At 38.1% G+C, this 21,341-nt stretch overlaps 1 protein-coding gene across 1 annotated transcript in view; it reads right to left on the bottom strand.

Moving 5' to 3' along the window:
- The window catches only part of LOC115210368 (rap guanine nucleotide exchange factor 4), an 853,913-nt gene that overhangs the window by 474,451 nt on the left and 358,121 nt on the right, over nt 1–21,341 (bottom strand). The window contains exon 4 of the mRNA XM_036502201.1: nt 10,487–10,633. Within this exon, the coding sequence (XP_036358094.1) occupies nt 10,487–10,633 (147 nt within the window). The remainder of the gene's footprint in view (nt 1–10,486; nt 10,634–21,341) is intronic.

Genomic DNA, 21,341 nt, shown 5'->3' with positions numbered 1-21,341 from the left:
TGATCTAAGGTGGATAACTGATAAAAGTAACTTCTTTTACATGCAAGTTGTGTGTATATGCATACACATAAACATAAATATTCAGCCAGAGAGTCAGCTGTGTACACCCCCACCCCCCACACATGCATTCTCTAGTTTTACATGAGACAAGGCAATTGCTGTAGTGCTGGTGCCATAATAAAATGCATCCAGTATACTTAATAAAATGGTCCAGAACAAGAAAAACATGCAACCAAAGAAAACAAACCAACACTTAATTGTGTGAGTATGACATAATCCTCCATCCAACTTCGAAGGGCAGTAACTCTTAATAAGACAATGACAATCAGCCATACTATGTCAGCAAGGAAAACAAATATAAACTTATGCTGATGCTGTTTCCGCGCGCGCACATACGCCCGCACCCCCACCCTTATTCTTATGATTTTTCCTATTGAATGTCCTGCCTGGAATAAACAAACACATGTTCATAAAAAGTAATCGTACACACACATGTAGTAAAGTGATGTAGAAATACATTATACAAACATTTCTACACATACATCAATGCATATGTAAGCCCTGACTCACATCTTCACAAATTCCTGGAACTGTCTCAACTCAAAGAGGTCCTGTCACATTGTAAGTATGAAAGGAAAAAACATACGCATATATCTGCAAATACAAATACACATGAATGTATGTGCAGATATATGCATGTATGTATGTATGCATATATATATATATATATATATATATATATATATATATATATATATATATAGCTATATATATATGCACACATACATTCATACACATACACACATGCATACAAACATACATACACACATGCATACAAACATACACACATAGATACATATACAAGTGTATTCATGCATATATTCATAGAAAAACTGCTCAAATCCCCTGGGACAAGAACCAAACCCAAACTGTACTACCATAGACATGAGCTGTCTAGCAGATGGGATACAAATACATATGTAGGACGTAAGGGCATCTATATATGTATATATTATATTCATATACAAATAATCATGTATATACACACACACATACATACATACATACATACATACATACATACATACATACATACATACATACATACATACATACATACGTACATTTGCCATATACAAATTACAAGTATGAGTGCGTGTGTGTAACTGAGACAATCAAACAGCCAATGGTGATAGGATAGTAGATATAAACTGACAGAAATGATGATCATACTGAGGGAGAGATAATGGTAGTGGTGGTGGTAATGATGATGATCATGATGGTGGTGATGAAATCTCACTGGAATTGTTATATTGCCAATTTTTTTTATTTATTCCACATTCCAAACACTAACTGCTCCCATTTACTCCTCCTCTCTACATATATCCGATCTCCCTCTAAAGTGGATATTGTCTATCGATAGAAAGAAGATAGAGAGAGGTGAACAGGTAGGAAAAGGTTGTTATGGCAACTAGGGAGAATAAACATTGCATAGCAGAAATGACAATCAATCAAACATCATCATCATCATTATATATACACACACACAAATATCTATCTATCTATCTATCTATCTATCTATCTATCTATCTATCTATCTATCTATCTATCTATCTATCTATCTACCTACCTACCTACCTACCTACCTACCTCCTACCTACCTACCTATCTATCTATCTATCTATCTATCTATCTATATATATATATATATCTACACACACACGCACAAATATACATATACATACATATGTATGTATGTATGTATGCATGTATGTATTTATGTGTGTATATTTGTATGTTTGTATGCTTGTATGTATGTTTAAAACTCATTCATTGGGTCTCCTAGTTGGTCATTTAAATTGCCATAAATAACAATCAATTTTTCTCTCACATTTAATGTTTTGAAAAAGAAGGACACATTTTATAATGTAGTGTTGAATACACTGTGTCTGAATAAAAGACATGATGGTCACAGCAGTGCCTTTGACCACAGGTCTGCCAGATGAGGACTGTCTTGTGGAAAACAAAAACAATAAAGAAAAGGATATATAAAATAATGCAGTCCTAGATAGATTATGTCCAAATAAATGATAGGATGGTGATAGTTTGGCTGGAGTTGAGCTCCAACAAAGAAGGACTCTTTAGATAATGTAGTCCTAGATACACTATGTCACTATGTTTGGTCAAAAGTTAGGACTGACTTGGTTAAGAATGAGGAAACACACAGTTGATAGTGCTTTCTACAATAGGCACAAGGCCTGCAATTTTTGGAAAGGAGGTAAACAGATTACATCAGCTGCAGTGCTCAACTGTTACTTATTCTATTGAGTTTGAAAGGATGAAAGGCAAAGTTAACCTCAGCAGAATTTGAACTCAGAATGTAAAGCTGGAAGAAATGCTGTTTAGGCATTTTGTCAACTGTGCTAACGATTCTGCTTGTTCACTGTCTTAAGGACACAGAAGATAATGTCTGATTAAAAGACAAGATGGTCATAGATCTTCTGAATTCGACATAAGCTTGGGTTAAACAACAACAACAATAACTATCACAATCAATCAATCTATTGATCAAATAAAACAGAAATTGTCCCATAATTTTGTTGTTCTAATTAAATGACAGAAAATATTTAAATAAATGAATAAAATACGGAAACAAAAATGACTCCAAAACTTTACTTAATTGTTATGTTGAAGCATCTAAGTAACTCCACCTCTGACCATCATACCTGAAAGTATCAATGGATTTGTTTCTCATTTTAAGACAGTAGGAAGTGATTTGAAGAAGATTTGGTTATTCTTTCTGGAAGGTAGAGAGACCACCTAGAGGCTTCCACATTGGTTAGGGGAGTATACAGTACTGTATCATTAATGTTATATAACTGCAGGTCAAGCTTGATAATAGGATTGTTTAAGCAGAGCTATTATCAAAAAAAGTTCTAGCCATGACCATCACAACGTTTTATTCAAGCGTAGTGTATCTAAGACTACATTATTCAATGTATCTTTCATTTGTTAAGACTGCAACCTGTACTTTACGGAAGATGTCGCTGTTATTTCTAGCAGGTCACAATAGCCACATCAAGGATTTCTTGTGTGAACGAAATACAGTCCGTGATCGAAGGGAGATAAATCAGAAGAAATATTAACTAAAATGGATGAGTTTTTCAGATGATGTCATTTCTGCATGTCTTGTAACACTATCTGATAACAACAACAAAAAAATCCCTAATATTAGTTATGGACAAACTGCAGTCTTTGGGACTTTCTGGGACGACATTGAACAATGTAGTCCAAGATGCACTACGTTTGAATAAAACGATGTGATGGTCATGGCTAGAACCTTTTTTTGATAATAGGTCTGCTTGAACAAACCAATTATCAACCTTAACCTGGGGTTATATATATAACATTAACTGTACCGTGTTGTATTCTTCACGAACCAATGTGGATGCCTCTAAGTGGTTTCTCTACCTTCTAGAAATAATAGCCAAATCCTTATGAAAAACAACCTTGAATTTTTTTAGTAGCAGGATCCTGTCTGATGATAAGCCATATCTCATGTGACCCTGGTCTAGAAAAAGGTCGCCCATTCCTGCTTTATATACTCCAAGAAGGAAAAGTCCATTAAGTTAAGAGGCTTCACCATTTTCAATGAGTGAATCTTAAAAATACCTTACTTTGAAAACTGGTAAAGGTTGTTTACAAGCAAGAGCATATAGTTGTAAGAAATCTGCCTCAACAAGTTGTTTTGTTTAATCTGTGCCAGCATGGAAATATGGACATAGGTGCAGGCACAGTTGTGTGGTAAGAAGCTTGCTTCCCAACCTGTGGTTCTAGGTTCAGTCCCACTGCATCACACCTTGGGTAAGTGTCCTCTAATATAGTTTTGGGTCAACCAAAGTCTTGTGAGTGGATCTGGTTGACAGAAACATACGTTTTTTTATATTTTACATGTTTCAGTCAATAGACTGCAGCTATGCTGGGGCACTGTTTTGAATTTTTAGTTGAATGAATCAACTTATTCTATTGGTTTCTTTTGCTGAACTGTTAAGCTATGATGATGTAAACACACCAACACCAATTGTCAAGTGGTGGTGATGGTGGTTGTGGGGGAGCAAACACAGATACAAAGACACATGCATAGATACAAACACACACATATATTTATATAAATATGACGAGCTTATTTCAGTTTCCATCTACCATATACACTCACAAGGCTTTGGTTAGCTTAAGGCTAAAGTAGAAGACACTTGCCCAAGATGCCATGCTGTGAGACTGAACATGGAACCATGTGGTTGGGAAGCATGCCTCTTACCACACAGCCACACCTGGTGTTTTTGTGTTTACATTTGTACCCCACCACCACTTTAATAACTGGTGTTGGTGTGCTTATGTCTCTGTAACTTAGCAGTTCAGCAAAAGAAACCAATAGAATAAGTACCAGGCTTAATGAAAAATATGTACTGGAGTTGATTCATTCAACTAAGAATTCTTCAAGGTGGTGCCCCAGCATGGCAGCAGTCCAAAGACTGAAACAAGTAAAAGAAATTATAAAAGAAAATAAAGGAATATATATATGATGATGTAGATGATGATCATCATTTTACTGTTCTCTTTTCCTTAGTTGTATGGGTTGGATGAATTTGTTAAAGCACATTTTCTATGGCTAAATGCCTTTCCTGTTGCGAACCCTCCCCTGTTTCCAAGGTAAGGAAGTATTTCCCCTAGACCAGACATGTTTTCACAAATGATAGGATATGAAGGACACTGTTTGTGTGATGGTGAAACTCATTCACAATTATCATGTGATGTCAAGGAAAGGAGACAGTAACACACACACACACACACACACACACACACACACACACACACACACACACATATACATATATACATATACGATGGACTTGTTTTAGTTTCTGTCATCCAAATCCACTCACAAAGCTTTGGTTGGCTAGAGTAGATGAGTAGATGACACTTGCCCCCAAATGCCATGCAGTAGGAGTAAACCTGAAACCATGTAGTTGGGAAGCAAACTTGTTAAGAAACAGCCATGTGTGTTTGTGTGTGTGTGTGTACTTATGAATGCATGTATGGATGTACATATGATGTATGTGTGTATGTGCATATATTTACAGGATGGGGGTTGTATACATGTGGACACATCTCCAGACAGTTAAACTTATGATTATCTACAACACAGGTAGATAGTGACATCCTCTCAGTCCATGCACACTTGATCTGGTGGAATATCCAGTATGTGACTGCTGGAAAAATAAACAGCTACACCAGAACAGGCAGGAATTTTTCATTTGACTTTGCTTTGAAAAGCAAGGCATAAATATCACACAGTGTCCTCTTCAACGAATCTGAGGCTCTAACTCCATGTTTGATACAAACAGCAGTTTTATAAATAAAAAAATAAAAACAATATTGTAGTCTGGTATTTTTTTAATATAGACACAAAAGAGTGGCAGATAGGCAGAATCAATAGAGAACTGGAAAAAAATTCCATGTGGTATTCTTTGTCTCACCAAGGTCAACCTTGCTTTTTATCCTTTTAAGGTAAATAAGATAAAGCACCAGTCAAGTAATCAATGTAATCAACTCCTTGAAAATCTTGGTCTTGTTTCTAAATTTGAAACGATTATACAAACACAAGCATAGTTGTGACATTCAGGAGTCTGCTTTACAGTTGTAAGGTCTCATGTTCCATCTTACCATGTGGCACACAGGCCAAATGTTGTTTAACATAGCTTTGTATTGACCAAAGCCTTATCAGTTGAATTTAGTAAGCAGATGCTGTGTGGAAACCCATCGGAGGGTTTGCTTTTATGTTTTAGTTGCAAATTTGATCCATTGTCAAATTCACTACCATCTGGCACTCTGCTACAAACGTTTGGGGACAGGTTTCTGGTCTTGAACATAACTTTCTCACTTTCTTCCCCAGTCTCAGAGATGCTAAAACCAATAAGAGGCATCACTCTTTGTTCTCTCACTAAATCAGTGAAAAGAAAATAGAAAGCATAAAATAGAAGTATTGAGAAATGCATGACTGTCATAAAATCCCACCATCTATATCTATAAATCTGTTACTTCTCTGGGTGAATATAAAATCAAAATACATATTCGACAGATAAAATGTGCGAAACAAAGTAATGGATTTTCTATTCGAAATAAACTGAGACTGACTTTGCCTTTCATTCTTCTGGACAGTACAGGACTGATGTATGAGGTTTAGAGGCTTCACCCCAAGGGTCTCTAACACCTGGAAATGTCTGTAGTGTATAAGTGAAAAGTTATTGAAAATAATGCTGGGGCCTTATGATATTTGTAGCTCAAGGATCTCATGATAATTGTATCCCAGGTGCCAATAAAATCTCAATCTGGATCTGTTCTTGGGGTCAACAGAATTAGGTATGTCTCAAATACTGAGATCATTTTTAATAGAGTATTTCCAACCCTGGTATTTGTGGCCTTGAATCAAAGTAAGAATTCAATATTCTGTATAATATTGATATTATTTTATTGTGTTTCATCAGTGGAGAAATTGTTTTTCCTATTGTTGATGTTCTGCTGTGTTGAATGAATGATACATCATGATATTGATTTTATTGATTAGATAAAAATAGTAATGGCACAGAAAGAGTTGGGCACCAGACTAAACATTTCATAAGTTTCTTGTCGTACTCTACTTCAAATCTCACTGGGATTCACTTTGTTCTTTATCCCCGGCAAAGGGTCAACAGAAAAAGTACCAACCACATGCTGGGATAGATTCAATTATCATATCCCTTCCATTAACATTTCTGAGTTCAATTTAACTACATACATTGACCTTTATTTTCACAAACATGTCGCATTTATGTGGCTGACAGGAAATACTCAAAGGGAGTATTCCACATATCAGCTACCATAGTAACTTTAGTTATGTGAAAATACTTCAGAAGAATTTAATGAATAAATTTCAAATACATTCAGTCCTGCTGGTCGATTTAGAGATTAATTCCAGATCTTCAGCAAAGAACAACCTTAGCAACCGACACGCTATGGTCTGTCTGCTATTTATTCATTTTATATAACATATCTTTTTCATGACAATAGCATTGTTAATTACAGGCTTCCAAAAGGTTGACTGCTGGTTCCTTACATTTTGAAAAGCAAAAAAAAAAAAAAAAAAAACGAGAGAGAGAGAGAGAGAGAGAGAGACGAGGGACTATTTGAGAAAGTCAGGCTAAATAAATACTAAGCACAGCAGACTAGAGTAGTGGGTTCTTAAGTAAGGGACATAACTCTGCTTGCTCCAATTTATTTCTGCGGCTCCAAACATCGTATTCAGCTTTGAATGGTTTATTGGGAGGAAAGGTGGCCTCCAACTATAAAGTCCTTTGTTCTAAAAGGATAAATAAATAAACAATACAAAAAATATATATAAGATACACACTGTGCTGCCACAAGAAAAAAAAAAGAAAAGAAAAACCTTCTGTAGAATTTTCCAAGCTTTACAGAGAAAAGAAAGTGAGTGGGAATGAGAAGGGAAGTGCTCTACTCCAGTGAAGTCGTCAAGAGATGGCTGACCGGGACAAAACTAGAGTGACTGGAACTGCTCTAAGCCATGCAGCTTCAAAGTGAAGAACAGCAATTGGATGAATATTTTTGTTTTTGATTTCAGGGAGATCTTGGATCTGTGGGGTTCCTTGATCAGCCCATGGATTCATCATATTTTCTATACATCATACACTTTTCACTTAATTTCTCTCAACCTACTTTCATTCATCATTCAGTTTTATGTAAATCCCCATGTGTAGTGTAACTTTTATAACATCTTCCTCCTTTGATGAGTTAGTGGAATTTAAAAGAAATCATTAAAATATTATTATTATTATTATCATTATTATCGATAGAGATAGCAGTGCATACCATCAAAGTGACACTGGGGTAAAATATACTATTGTTTTTATTTTTATTATTATCATCATCATTATTATTATTATTATTATATTATTATTATTATTATTATTATTATTATTATTTATTATTATCATCATTATTATTATTGGCAGAACTGTTAGCACGCCAGGCAAAATACTTAGTGACATTTTCTCAAACTTTATGTTCTGAGTTCAAATTCTGCCAAGATTGACCTTTCAGCCTTTCAGGGTCAATAAAATAAAATTATAATAATGAAATTATTGTGTATAGTGTGCAGGTGCACCACAACTCATCAAAGGTGCCTGTACAGTACATAGAATTATGTACAAAAGTCAGGAAAGTGAACAGTGTATGGAGCCATGATATACATGTGTGCATGTGTATGGAGTGGGGAATATCAAGTGTAGTGTTGGCAAATTTCAGGAAGCATGGAGGTTTTAAAGGATGCAATGTCATGGCAACTAATAATTGATGCAGGTAGTTTGTTCCATACTTCAGCACCTCTGAGTGTGAAAAAATGTTTCTAAAAGTCATAGGAGTTGTGCTGTTTTCTGACTTTGTAGGGGTGCCCATGTGTGTTAGACACATGGAGCTAAAGAAGGTGCTCAATGTGATTATTGGCACAATGGTTAATAATTTTGTGGGTGATTACTAAGTCAGTTGCCAGATATCGGAGCTTCAATGTACCTATGCCCAAAGAAGCAAGGCATTCAGAGTATGGTAGATGCCTAATGGAGGGTATTCACTTGGTTGCACATCTCTGAAAAGTTTCCAAGAAGTCAATGTCCTGAGTAAGATAAAGATTCTAGACTGGTGATGCAAATTCCAAGTGTGGCCACACCATAGCCATATACAGTCTAAAATAGATAGCTGGAGAGTGGCTGACAAAGCTTTTGCTGAGGGATGCCAAGACCTTCTTGGCCTTCTAGAAAATTTTAGAGATGTGCTTTTCTCCAGTGCAAATCACTGCTGAGAGTAATGACCAGGTCACATTCACAAGAAGACTTCTTGATATTAGTGTTGTAGAGAGAGTACGTGGATGGATGCTGGGTTCTTCCTCCCAAAATGCATGGTGATACAGTTGCCAGTCTGTGATCCATTGTTGCATTGTGTCCAAGTCTGATTGCAGGAAAGATCTACAGTATTCAGGATCTGTCCTTTTTATCTTAAGGTACAGCTTGATGTCATCTGCATATTTCAGCACTGTGGTATTCTTTAAGTTGGCATCTACGTCATTAATGTAAGCAACAAACAGTACCAGTTGAGCATTGAACTTGCTGGCCTTGTGCCAAAATTTGAAACATCATTATTATAATAATTATTATTATTGAGGTGGTGAATTGGCAGAATTGTTAGAACACCAGGTAAAATGTTTCATGATATTTTGCCCGTCACTACATTCTGAGTTCAAATTCCGCCAAGGTCGACTTTGCCTTTCATCCTTTTGGGGTTGATAAATTAAGTACCAGTGAAACACTGGGGTTGATGTAATCAACTAGTCCCCTCCCACAAAATTTCAGGCCTTGTGCCTATAGTAGAAAGGAGTATTATTATTGTTATTATTATTATTATTATTATAAGTATTATTATTAAGGTGGTTATCTGGCAGAACCATTAGTGCATTGTACAAAATTCCTAATGGAATTTCTTCTGGATCTTTACATTCTTAGTTCTAATTCAGCTGAGTTTCACTTTGCCTTCCATCCTTTCGGAGTAGATAAAATAAGTACCAGTTGAATATTGGGTCAATGTAATCAACTAACCCCCTCCTACTAAATTTCAGGCCTTGTGCCTATAGGAGAAAGGATTGTTGTTAAGGTGTTGAAAGGAAAAGTTGACCCTAGTAAGACTAAAACTCAAATAATAATAATGATGGTTGCTCCTGTTGACTTCGACATGAGTGTTTGAAGGAGAAGATTTGAAGACAAAAAGAGAGAAAAAACATGGGAAAAAGAGAAAACAACTTTCAAAAAGTAAAAAAAACAGAAGAAGCTGCATCTATTTGCGATGGATGCAGGAATGCAGTAATAATGTAGTGATCCGGAAGAACTGTTAGTGCTTTGGACAAAATTCTTCTTGGTGGCATTTCTTATGACGCTTTACATTCTAAGTTCATATTCTGCTGAGGTCAACTTTACTTTTCAACATTTTGAGGTCAATAAAATGAAGTATCAGTTGAACTGGAGTTGATGCAATCGACAATCTCTCAATCACTGGCCCTAAAATTGCTGGCCTTGTGCCAACTTTTGGGAATGTTATTATAATTGATTTTGTTGTTGTTGTTGTTATTGTGAATATTAATGTTCTGCCTTTCACCTTTCAAGGTCAATAAAATAAAATATCAGTTAAGTATTGGGTTTGATTTAATCAATTAAAATTTCAGGTCGCACAAAATTTCAGGTCTCACAAAATTTCAGGTCTTGTACCTTATGTTCTTGGTTTAAATTGTACCCTGAGTGACTCTGCACTGGAAATGCAATGTCACTCTGACTGAGTTAAGTAAGGCAATATCTAGAAAGAAAGAAAAAATAAGAAAGTCAAAAGTACTTACCTCCCATAATATTTTAAAATCTTTTTGTTCAACACGTATTAATTCACAAAAATCACTTGTTACAACGGTGGCATGTCTGGGTTTGTCTGTGAGAACTGACTCTCCAAATGTGGTGCCAGTACCAAGAGTGCATAGTGTCACAAGATCCTGGGTGAAAGAAAAAAAAGAGAAGGTAAAACATGGAAAACCTTGTCAAAGAGTTGGATGAAAGGAAAGATTGTCAAAACCGAAGTTTATCAAGTAAAGAGAATTGACTAAGAAAAATATTAATAAACAATTAGTGAACAAGAAACATGGATTATCAAAAATAAAGATGAAGTTAATTACTGTTATATTTGTCCAAAAATATTATCTCTTATTCACTCTTTTCTTATTGGTTTTATTCATGTATTTTTGTTCTGTTTTGACTAATTTTTTCGTCTTTACTCTTATAACCATCCATGCCAACATACTCACATATATACATACATATATATATCTCAGCTTGTCTTCCTTTATTTTTCTTCCATGAACACCTAAAGGCCTTAAGCCAATACCACCCCCTTCTATATAAGGTGGTGAAAATACGGCGCAAAACATGATAGTGTAGTGTAACAGGTTGAACTTAAGATCATTGCTTTGCTTATGAATTCTGCCAAATGCGAGCTTTCTTCTTTTCAGGTACATGACGCCACTGCTCCCCGTCCCTGGACCTCTCGGGTCCATACCTTCCACTCCTTCAGGGTGGGCACCCTCAACGTTGGCACACTGAAAGGTAGATCTGGCGAGATAGTTGAGATGCTTGAACGGAGATGGGTTGATGTATGTTGCATGCAAGAAATAAGGTGGAGGAGAGAGGATCTGCTAGGTTCCTCACAGGCAAGGAACACAGGTACAAGATTTTTGGGGCAGGGAACACTGACGGGGTCGGTGGCGTGGGTATACTTATCGCTGAGAAATGGGTAGATAGAGTAATTGAGGTAATCAGAGTAAGTGACAGAATACTTAAGATTAGAATAGTGCTTCATAATAGATTAGCAACCATTATATCGGCCTATGCCCCTCAGCCAGGGCTACCCGATGGACAGAAAGACAGTTTCTATGACACCCTACTGCAGACCACCTCGAACGACAGGGACCTTCTCTTTGTGGCTGGTGATTTCAATGGGCATGTTGGACGACATGCTGGGGGCTTCCATGGCGAACATGGAGGCTACGGTTATGGTTCCCGCAACGAGGAGGGAACCAGGCTGCTGGAGTTCTGCGATGCAAATGACCTTATGGTCTGCAATACCAACTTCAGGAAACCCACCTCTCACCTAGTCACCTACCGTTCTGGCAGACACACCAGCCAGATTGACTACATCCTTGCCAGAAAAAGGGAAAGATGGCTGCTTATAAATGCCAAAACCTTCCCAGGCGAAGAATGCACCCCACAACATAGACTGGTAGTTAGTGACTTTAGGATCAGGACTAAGAGGGCGACTAGAAGACGACCAACATGGAGAAGAAGGGTCTGAAGCTAAAAGACCCTGCGAATGGACAGAGATTTAGAGATATGTTACTTGAAGCCTTTGACGAAGTGGAAGGGGGTATAGCTACGCATGGGGTAGAAGACAACTGACGTTTCTGAGGGACAACCTGCTGAAAGCCGCTGACCAGATCTGTGGCTGGTGCAAAGTCCCCTTAAGACCCAAAATAACGTGGTGGTGGAACAATATTGTTGATAGGGCTTTAGACAAAAGAAACAGGCTTGGAAGGCCTGGAAGAACGGTGGTAGCAGGGAAGTGTATCAGACTGCCAGAGGGAAGCTAGGAGACAGGTCTATCTAGCCAGAGGGGAGGCAGATAAGAAAAATTTGCCAATGTCCTGCGCCGTGAAGATGAAGACTTGAGGTATTTCGTGTTGCAAGACAGTGTGTGAGAGAGAATCGTGACGTGGTTGGAGAGAATGTGTTCGCAAGGATGACGGTTCACTTGCGCTAAATGAGGATGCAAAGAGAGAGGCTTGGAGATGCCACTATGAAAGGTTGCTGAATGAGGCAAATGAATGGGATAAAGAGAGTCTCCCGAATGTCGACCCAACAGAGGGACCAGCAATCCGAGTTAACAGAATCGAGGGCCTTAGAATCAACCTAGCCAAAACCAAAGTCCTAATAAGTAGGAAGGTGGACCAATCACAAACGACTTCAGGTAGATGGCCCTGCTCGATCTGTAAAAAAGGTGTAGGTAGAAACTCTATAAGGTGCACCAAGTGTAAGCTATGGACACATAAGAGGTGCAGCAATGTCAAAGGAAGGCTAACTAAGAAAATAGTTTTTGTCTGTGGCAGATGCTCAGGAGCAATAAACACTGAAATGTGCAGAGACCAACTTCTACCACGTTCCAGGGAGACAACTAGAAGTAGTTGATAGCTTCCGCTACCTAGGAGACCAAGTCAGTAGCGGGGGTGGGTGTGCTGAAAGTGTAACTGCTAGAGTAAGAATAGCCTGGGCAAAGTTTAGAGAGCTCTTACCCCTGCTGGTGACAAAAGGCCTCTCGCTAAGAGTAAAAGGCAGACTATATGATGCGTGTGTACGTACAGCCATGCTACATGGTAGTGAAACATGGGCCATGACAGCTGAGGATATGCGTAAGCTTGCAAGAAATGAAGCCAGTATGCTCCGATGGATGTGTAATGTCAGTGTTCATAATCGTCAGAGTGTAAGTACTTTGAGAGAAAAGTTGAACCTAAGAAGTGTCAGTTGTGGTGTGCAAGAGAGACGGCTGCACTGGTATGGTCATGTGACAAGAATGGCTGAAGATAGTTGTGTGCAAAAGTGCTACACCCTAGCAGTTGAGGGAACCTGTGGAAGAGGTAGACCCAGGAAAACCTGGGACGAGGTGGTGAAGCACGACCTTCGAACTTTAGGTCTCACCAAGGAAATGACTGAAGACCGAGTCCTATGGAAGTGTGCTGTGCATGAGAGGACCCGGCAGGACTAGTCAGGCCATATCCCGTGGCCCCTACCTGGACGTAGTCGATCCACCTGTGCATACCTTCCTTCTTGTGACACTTGTGAAGACCTGCTGAGGCAAGTGAAAATCAATCAAAATAGATGAACATCAATGGAATTTGTATCTTTGTGGTACCAGTGCCTGTGGCACACAAGAAAACCATCCGAACGTGGCCGTAGCCAGTACCGCATCGACTGGCCTCCGTGCTGTGGGAACATGGTGGCACATAAAAACACCATCCGAAGACCCGGCAAGACTAGTCAGGTCATAACCCGTGGGCCCTACCTGTGAAAATCAAATCAAATCAAAATAGATGAACATCAATGGAATTTGTATCTTTGTGGTACCAGTGCCTGTGGCACACAAGAAATCCATCCGAACGTGGCCGTAGTCAGTACCGCATCGACTGGCCATCGTGCTGTGGGCACATAACAAACACCATCCGATCGTGGCCGTTCGCCAGCCTCATCTAGCACCTGTGTCGGTGGCACATAAAAACACCATCCGAAGACCCGGCAAGACTAGTCAGGCCATATCCCATGGCCCCTACCTGGGACGTAGTCAGTCCACCTGTGCATACCTTCCTCCTTGTGATACTTGTGAAGGCCTGTTGAGGCAAGTGAAAATCAAAATGAAATCAAAACAAATCAAATCAAATCAAATCAAATCAAAACAAATCAAAATAGATGAACATTAATGGAATTGTATCTTTGTGGTACCAGTGCCGGTGGCACACAAGAAATCCATCCGAACGTGGCCGTAGTCAGTACCGCACCGACTGGCCTCCGTGCTGTGGGCACGTAACAAACACCATCCGATCATGGCCGTTCGCCAGCCTCATCTGGCACCTGTGTCGGTGGCACATAAAAACACCATCCGAAGACCCGGCAAGACTAGTCAGGCCATAACCTGTGGCCCCTACCTGGAACGTAGTCAGTCCACCTGTGCATACCTTCCTTCTTGTGACACTTGTGAAGACCTGTTGAGGCAAGTGAAAATCAAAATCAAAACAAATCAAAATAGATGAACATCAATGGAATTTGTATCTATGTGGTACCAGTGCTGGTGGCACGTGGCACACAAGAAAACCATCCGAACGTGGCCGTAGCCAGTACCGCATCGACTGGCCTCCGTGCTGTGGGCACGTAACAAACACCATCCGATCGTGGCCGTTTGCCAGCCTCATCTGGCACCTGTGTCAGTGGCACATAAAAACACCATCCGAGCGTGGCCGTCTGCCAGCCTCGTCTGGCACCTGTGTCGGTGGCACATAAAAAAACACCATCCGAGCGTGGCCGTTTGCCAGCCTCGTCTGGCACCTGTGTCGGTGGCACATAAAATCACCCACTACACTCTCGGAGTGGTTGGCGTTAGGAAGGGCATCCAGCTGTAGAAACACTGCCAGATCTGACTGGACTGGTGCAGCTTTCGGGCTCCCCAGACCCCAGTTGAATCGTCCAACCCATGCTAGCATGGAAAGCGGACGTTAAATGATGATGATGATGATGATGATGGACATGCTGTGCATAAAAATGCAGTATAGCAGGTTGAGTAAAAAGTAAGCAACATTTTGAACCATGAAGAATTTCTACTGGATTTTTTGCAGAGTTTGAATTTTTTTAAACATTTAAAATAGTGTCTGATAATACAAACATAGACTTGCCCAAACACATCAATAAATTAATATTGTTACAGTCATTGTTGTTACGATCATCTGAAATGGAACTGTCAAAGCATGATATTCGAGCAATTTTGATATTCAACTCCAAAAGGAAAAAAAAAAAAAAAAAAAGCAGCTGAAACAGCTCATGATATCAATGAAGCATTTGGCAAGGAAATGACCAATGAGTGGTCAGCTTGAAAATAGTTTAAATGATTTTGCAGTGGAGACCTGAAGACTGTGAGTATAGTGAATGCCCATCTGTTATCGATGATGGTCAATTAAAGACTATCATTGAGAAATATCCACATAAAACCATTCGAGAACTGGCAAAAGAATTTTAAGTTAGCCAGAAAACTGCCTTCACCATTTGCATGCAACAAGAAAATCAAAAAAGCTCGACACATGGGAACCACTTGATTTGAATGAAAATCAGAAAATGCACAGATATGAAATTTGTCTGTTGCTTCTTCTCTGTAACCAGACCGATCCATTTCTCAACCATATTGTAACTTGCGAAGAAAAGTGGAATTTGTACAATAATAAAAAATGTTCTTTGCAGTGGTTGGAACAAAATGAAGCACCAAAAACCTTCCCTTAACCCATGCTCTTCAAAAAGAAGGTTATGGTGACTGATTGGTAGTGTACTGCTGGACTCATCCACTATAACTTCTTAAAACCCAGAAAAACCATTACTGCAGAAATACATTGCCATGAAATTGCCAAAATGAATGAAAAACTGCTACTCCTCTATCCCAGACTGGTCAACAGGAGAAGGCCAATCATTCTTCATGACAATACTTGACCACACATTATACTAATGACACTCCAGAAGTTGAGGGAACTTGGTTACAAAGTTCTTCTCCACCCAGCTTATTCCCCAAACCTTTCTCCTATCGACTACCACTTTTTCAAGCACCTTAATGGTTTCCTGTGAGATAAAGAGTTCAAAAATCAAACCGATGCTGAAAGTGCATTCAAAGAATTCATCAGCTCCAGAATTCCAGATTTTTATGGTACCAGAATAAACAAACTTGTAACTCATTGGCAAAAATGTGCTGATTGTAATGGTACTTACTTTGGTGAATAAAATTTCCGCATTGTTGAAATATATTGTGATGAATTTCATGTTTCAAAGCATTGCTTACTTTTTACTCAGCCTGATATATCATAGGGAGGCCAAAATTAGCCCAGCAGGGTAGGAAGAGTGTTAGATATGTTTCTTCCTAGTTAGGCCATTGATAACAATGGCATATACTTAACAGATACACTTAGATGAAATTTGTCACCTCTGATATATAGGAAAACAGAAGACTTGTGTTGTGAATAGCCATCTGCCTGAATAAAATTCTGTTATCTGTAATAGAAGCTGTATTAAAATTAAATAGCGATCTGTGTATCATATTCAATGTACATATGTCAATGAAAGGTGAGTTACTGCAGTATTTATTCAGAAAAATATCTCTTACAGGTGTGCTGTGTTTAAAAGCACAATATATATTAGAGGGAAACAAAAATCATCTAAGCAGCAACTAGTAAGAATATTGGATACATTTTGGCCTAGTTGTGCCTCACCAATGATGTGAACTCACAACCAATCACATGTCTAGAAACAAATTGTAACAAACATTGATAGACTAGAAACAAGGTTTGATAGAAATATGGATTGATAAAAATCATTGGATTGTAAGTGAAGGTAAAAATAAAAATGTGATGCAAACAGAAATAAGACTATGATTTATCTCAAAATGGAACTGTTGAAATGTAAGATTCTGATAAAATCACCAATATTTGTGGAAGGGTTATAGTTAAATCACATTACTAATAATTCTTATATGTTGCCTTCTCTAAACAAGAAACAACTAAACTCATATCTCAACAAATGCTAGGACTACCAAATGCTGATAATTTCCCAAATATATATATATATATATATATATAAATATAATACACACACACACACACATATTTGGATGTCTTAGGTGTTTTTTGATGGAATAAGTAGTAAGATAGAGATGTTCTTTAACCTGTTTGTGAACTTGTTTGATGGTACTTCTGATATAGAATTCATTACATTTGCTACATGTGGTTTTATACACTATGTAGGGCTGCAGACATACATTTTCATCTCTGATCAGGCAGAGAGGCAATGTACATAAGACATTGTTTTGTCTTGCCCTGTTTTAGTTAGGACCCTTTTGAAGGAAGGACCAGAGTGTGCTAGCTGTATATTCAATCCCTCCCTACAAATCACATGTCAGATAACAGCACTTGTTTGTATGCTAAAATGTGGCAATTTCAGAAACCACATGTTATTCTTAGAAGTGTGGTTTTTGTTAGGTGGTCTGGTGATGACCTGGCATTACCAGATTTAGTGAAAGAGACTGGAAAGCCATTTTCCATCAGGACATCAGCTGGACTCTCAAACAAGATTAAGTGCAACTTCATCACAAGAAGCTGCATACTCCCCCTATGAACCAGCACCAAGTTTTAAAATTAGACCAACTGTCACCAGTATTAGGGGACCATTCCTTTAAAATCTTTTTGCATCTGTCTAATATTCTCAATCCACTTCTTCAAACCTTCTCAGGAAATGTTGAAAGCTCCAGTGATGCAATCAACCAACTGAGAGATTTCAACTCATTCATACTTACAAAAAGTAACTTCCCTTTTAGCCTGGATATTGTTTCCCTATACACCTCCATCCCAGCTATCAACTTACTAACAGAATGCATTGTCCCCTTCCTCAATCACATCTACTTTTGTACTCCTTGCTAAGCTTTTGACATGATCGATCCCTTTGATGGTTTGTGTTTATCATGTCAAGTACTCAGTTACTATCTTCTCAGTAAACTGGTCCATCCTTTTACTTTGTTCTTTTGATAAGTAAATTTTGCCAATGCTCTTTGGAGAGAGATCTGTATCAGCTCTTATTTCATACCTCTCCTCAAATTCATTTGTCATCACAATCATGTTGATTTCAGGATCACAAATTTGGCCAAGATAGTTACCAGCCTCTTTCCTCTGCTGCAGATGTTTCAGTGTCACAATACACGTTTCATATGACATAAGTACAGATTTGAGACCACAGCCATCATCCTTACAGAAGAAACTTAGAAATGAAAAAGAAAACATTTTATTGTTAAAAATGTACATTTGAACTCACCAAATTTCATTCCAGTGTTGAGTTATAAGGTCTAATCGCTTTTTTAAACAGTTGATATTTGACCCGTACAGTTTCAGGTCTTTGACAAAGAAATGACGGGAGATGCTTCTGGATCCATTTCTCTGGTCATTATGACCAGGTATGATAGTGAGTTTAATCATAGGATGGCTGTGGGGCTTTGGCTAACTGTAAAACTTTGATGATCCATCCATGTGGTATACTATCAAGAGCCTTCTAGTAGTCAAGCCACACCACAGTTAAATTCCTTCAATTTTTGACTGTTTTTTCCCAGGTCATTTTGTTAATTACTAGCTGCTGTATACAGCCCTACACCTTGTTTCCCCTAGCTTGCCCATGTGCAATAATGTTGTTGGTAGCACAATAATCATGCAAGAACAGACTGAAGCACCCAGTGTATAGCTTGTACAAGATGTTCTGGCAGGATATTGGGCGGTAATTTTTAGCTAGGGTGGTTTGGCTATTTTTGGGGATGACAAGTAGTTGCAGTTTATAACCATGTGGGCAGTTCTTGTATGCCCTTGATACTTTCTCCATACAACCATTTGAGATCTTGCTGATAAATGGTGAAATTCTTCAGCCAAAAACCTGTTATGATGTCTGGGTCTGGGGATTTCCTGTTTGAAATTTTCTATAGAACTGTTTTCAGTAGTTCCCTGTCTATTTCATATTGCTTTAGCTGGACATGCTGGCAGTGGTCCTGTTCCAATTCTTTTAATCATACAACTTGTTTGTTGAACTCATCATTTGTTTTCCATACAGATCAGTTCCACAATTTGTTTTGCCTTTGCATAAAACCAAATTTTTAGGGCTCAGATTGTATATATGCTTCATATAAATCTTTGTTAAGATCATAGGTCTATTGTATATAGTGATTGTAGCCACAGTTTATTCACAGGAGCCTTATACGGTTAGCCCTGCTTATTTTGTCTGTTCCCTGATATTTGAACTTATTTTTCAAAATAGACAATAATATTCTTTAAAAGTTTTGACAAAGTTTTGTTAAAATTAAATTTAAAGTTGCTTACAGCCTGGGTAATCTCTTTTCAGGTTGTTTTAATTCTACATTTGTATTTAGATGTACATATTGAGTGGCGTTTTTTCCCTTTGTATGTATGCATGTCTAATACATACATACATACTAATTAAAGTGTACAGTATTATATATCCATTATGGTTGATCTTACTAATCAGTTTTGCATGAGGGGTTCAATGGAGCATTAGCTAACAGTTTAGTTATGTAACCCTCTGCTCATCAGAGGTAGCCAGTTACCTCTGATGAGTTACATAATCAGACTGTTACCTAACACTCCGTTGAACCCCTAGTGCAAAACTGATTCGTAAGATCAGTTGTAATGAATATATAATACTGTACAATTTGATCAATACACACACTCTACTGACAGATATACGAGTGCATTTTTCCCTGACTTATGGACTCTTACACACACACACACACACACACACGCACACACACACACACACACACATACACACACACACACACACACACACACACACACACACATATCACATGGCCAAAACAAATTATTTCTAACTTCAAACTACATCATAAAAACTAGCTTTACTCTTCACAGTCAAGAAATCAACCCTGGTTAGATGTTGATTCACCTTTATAATGTTGAAGCAAGATCCACACGAGAATATTGCTTATGTCATCATCATTGTCACCACTAATTCTACCAATGTCATCAGTTTATGCTTTCTTTCCATGCTGGCAAGGGCTGGATGGCTATGATTGTACTTCTAGATGGGATGAAAGATTATATCTCACCTGTAGATTTCACTGTTGGTGTGGTTTATTGGTTGGATGATCTTCCTAACGCCAACCACTTTATAGATTTAATTGCTAGCGGGGACACCATATTTTGTTATGTCCTTATAAATCTTTAATATATTTAGGAGTATACTATATTTGCATAATGATATACAGTGTCCTTACCAGCAATTAATATGTATTTACCAGTTGCCAGGATTGTGCTTAATATGTAAATTGGTCTATCCAATAGTGTTACACTGCTAAATTTAGTGGCTATTTTAGGCAATGTGTTCATGGGTGGTTAATGGGTAGGATGTAGTGCAGAAGCAGGAACAATAACTCCTGAACATGCATACATACCCAATACCTATTTTTCCATCTTCAATCACATTGTTTACATAGACATATTCCTAGATGAAATATCATAACATTTAGTGCTGGCTCTAATTTCTACAGAAAACCTATAGAGATAACTAAAAAAAAAGGGACTTTATAGAGTGTATTGTGATACCTACTCTAGTGATAATAAGGAGGCAGATAAATAGTAAGGATGAATAATAGATACTACTAAATGGCCAGCAAAGAGGTAGGAAGCATGTAAGACATATATACTTAAGCACATAGTTTGAGAAGGACAAGAGAGCAAGGAAGATTAGAATGATAAAAGAGTTGGACTGTTAACGAAAGGGTCAGATAGGTTCAGTAGCATCCTTAGTTACTACACAACAAACAGGATATCCACATCTATCTTTAGCTTTACCAGCATTGAGGTATGAGGAATAGAGTCATAAGTGTTAGAGGTACAGGCAATAAAGGTATTGGGTGATAGAGATATGGGTGGCAATTATATGAATGATTGATGGATAAGTGATAAAGCTATGTAAAGTATACTAGCCATCTCAATATGGCTAACCACTAAGGGTGGGTGAGAGGGATGACCTCTCTTTGCAAATACCATAAGCGCACAGAAAGTGTGCCTAAAGCCAGCTGGAGACGATGATCTCCTGGGGCTAAAAGAAACAGTAACACCCACCCTTAGTGGTTAGCCATATTGAGATGGCTAGTATACTTTACGTTGTCGAGCAGTTACTGTTTACATCTCGTTCAGAGATTTATTATTGATAAAGCTATGTTTGATAAAAAAGATGTGTGCCAGATGTATGATAGAAAGGCAAGTGGTAGGGATGGGTGATTGGGATATCTGGAGGTGAGTAGCTATCACAGAAACCGAGGATGCAGATTTGACAGTGCGTGTG

This window comes from Octopus sinensis, linkage group LG4, assembly GCF_006345805.1.
Source record: "Octopus sinensis linkage group LG4, ASM634580v1, whole genome shotgun sequence".
Taxonomy (NCBI): domain Eukaryota; kingdom Metazoa; phylum Mollusca; class Cephalopoda; order Octopoda; family Octopodidae; genus Octopus; species Octopus sinensis.
The sequence above is the reverse complement of the archived record's forward strand: the minus strand, read 5'-3'. Positions and strand labels throughout refer to the sequence as shown.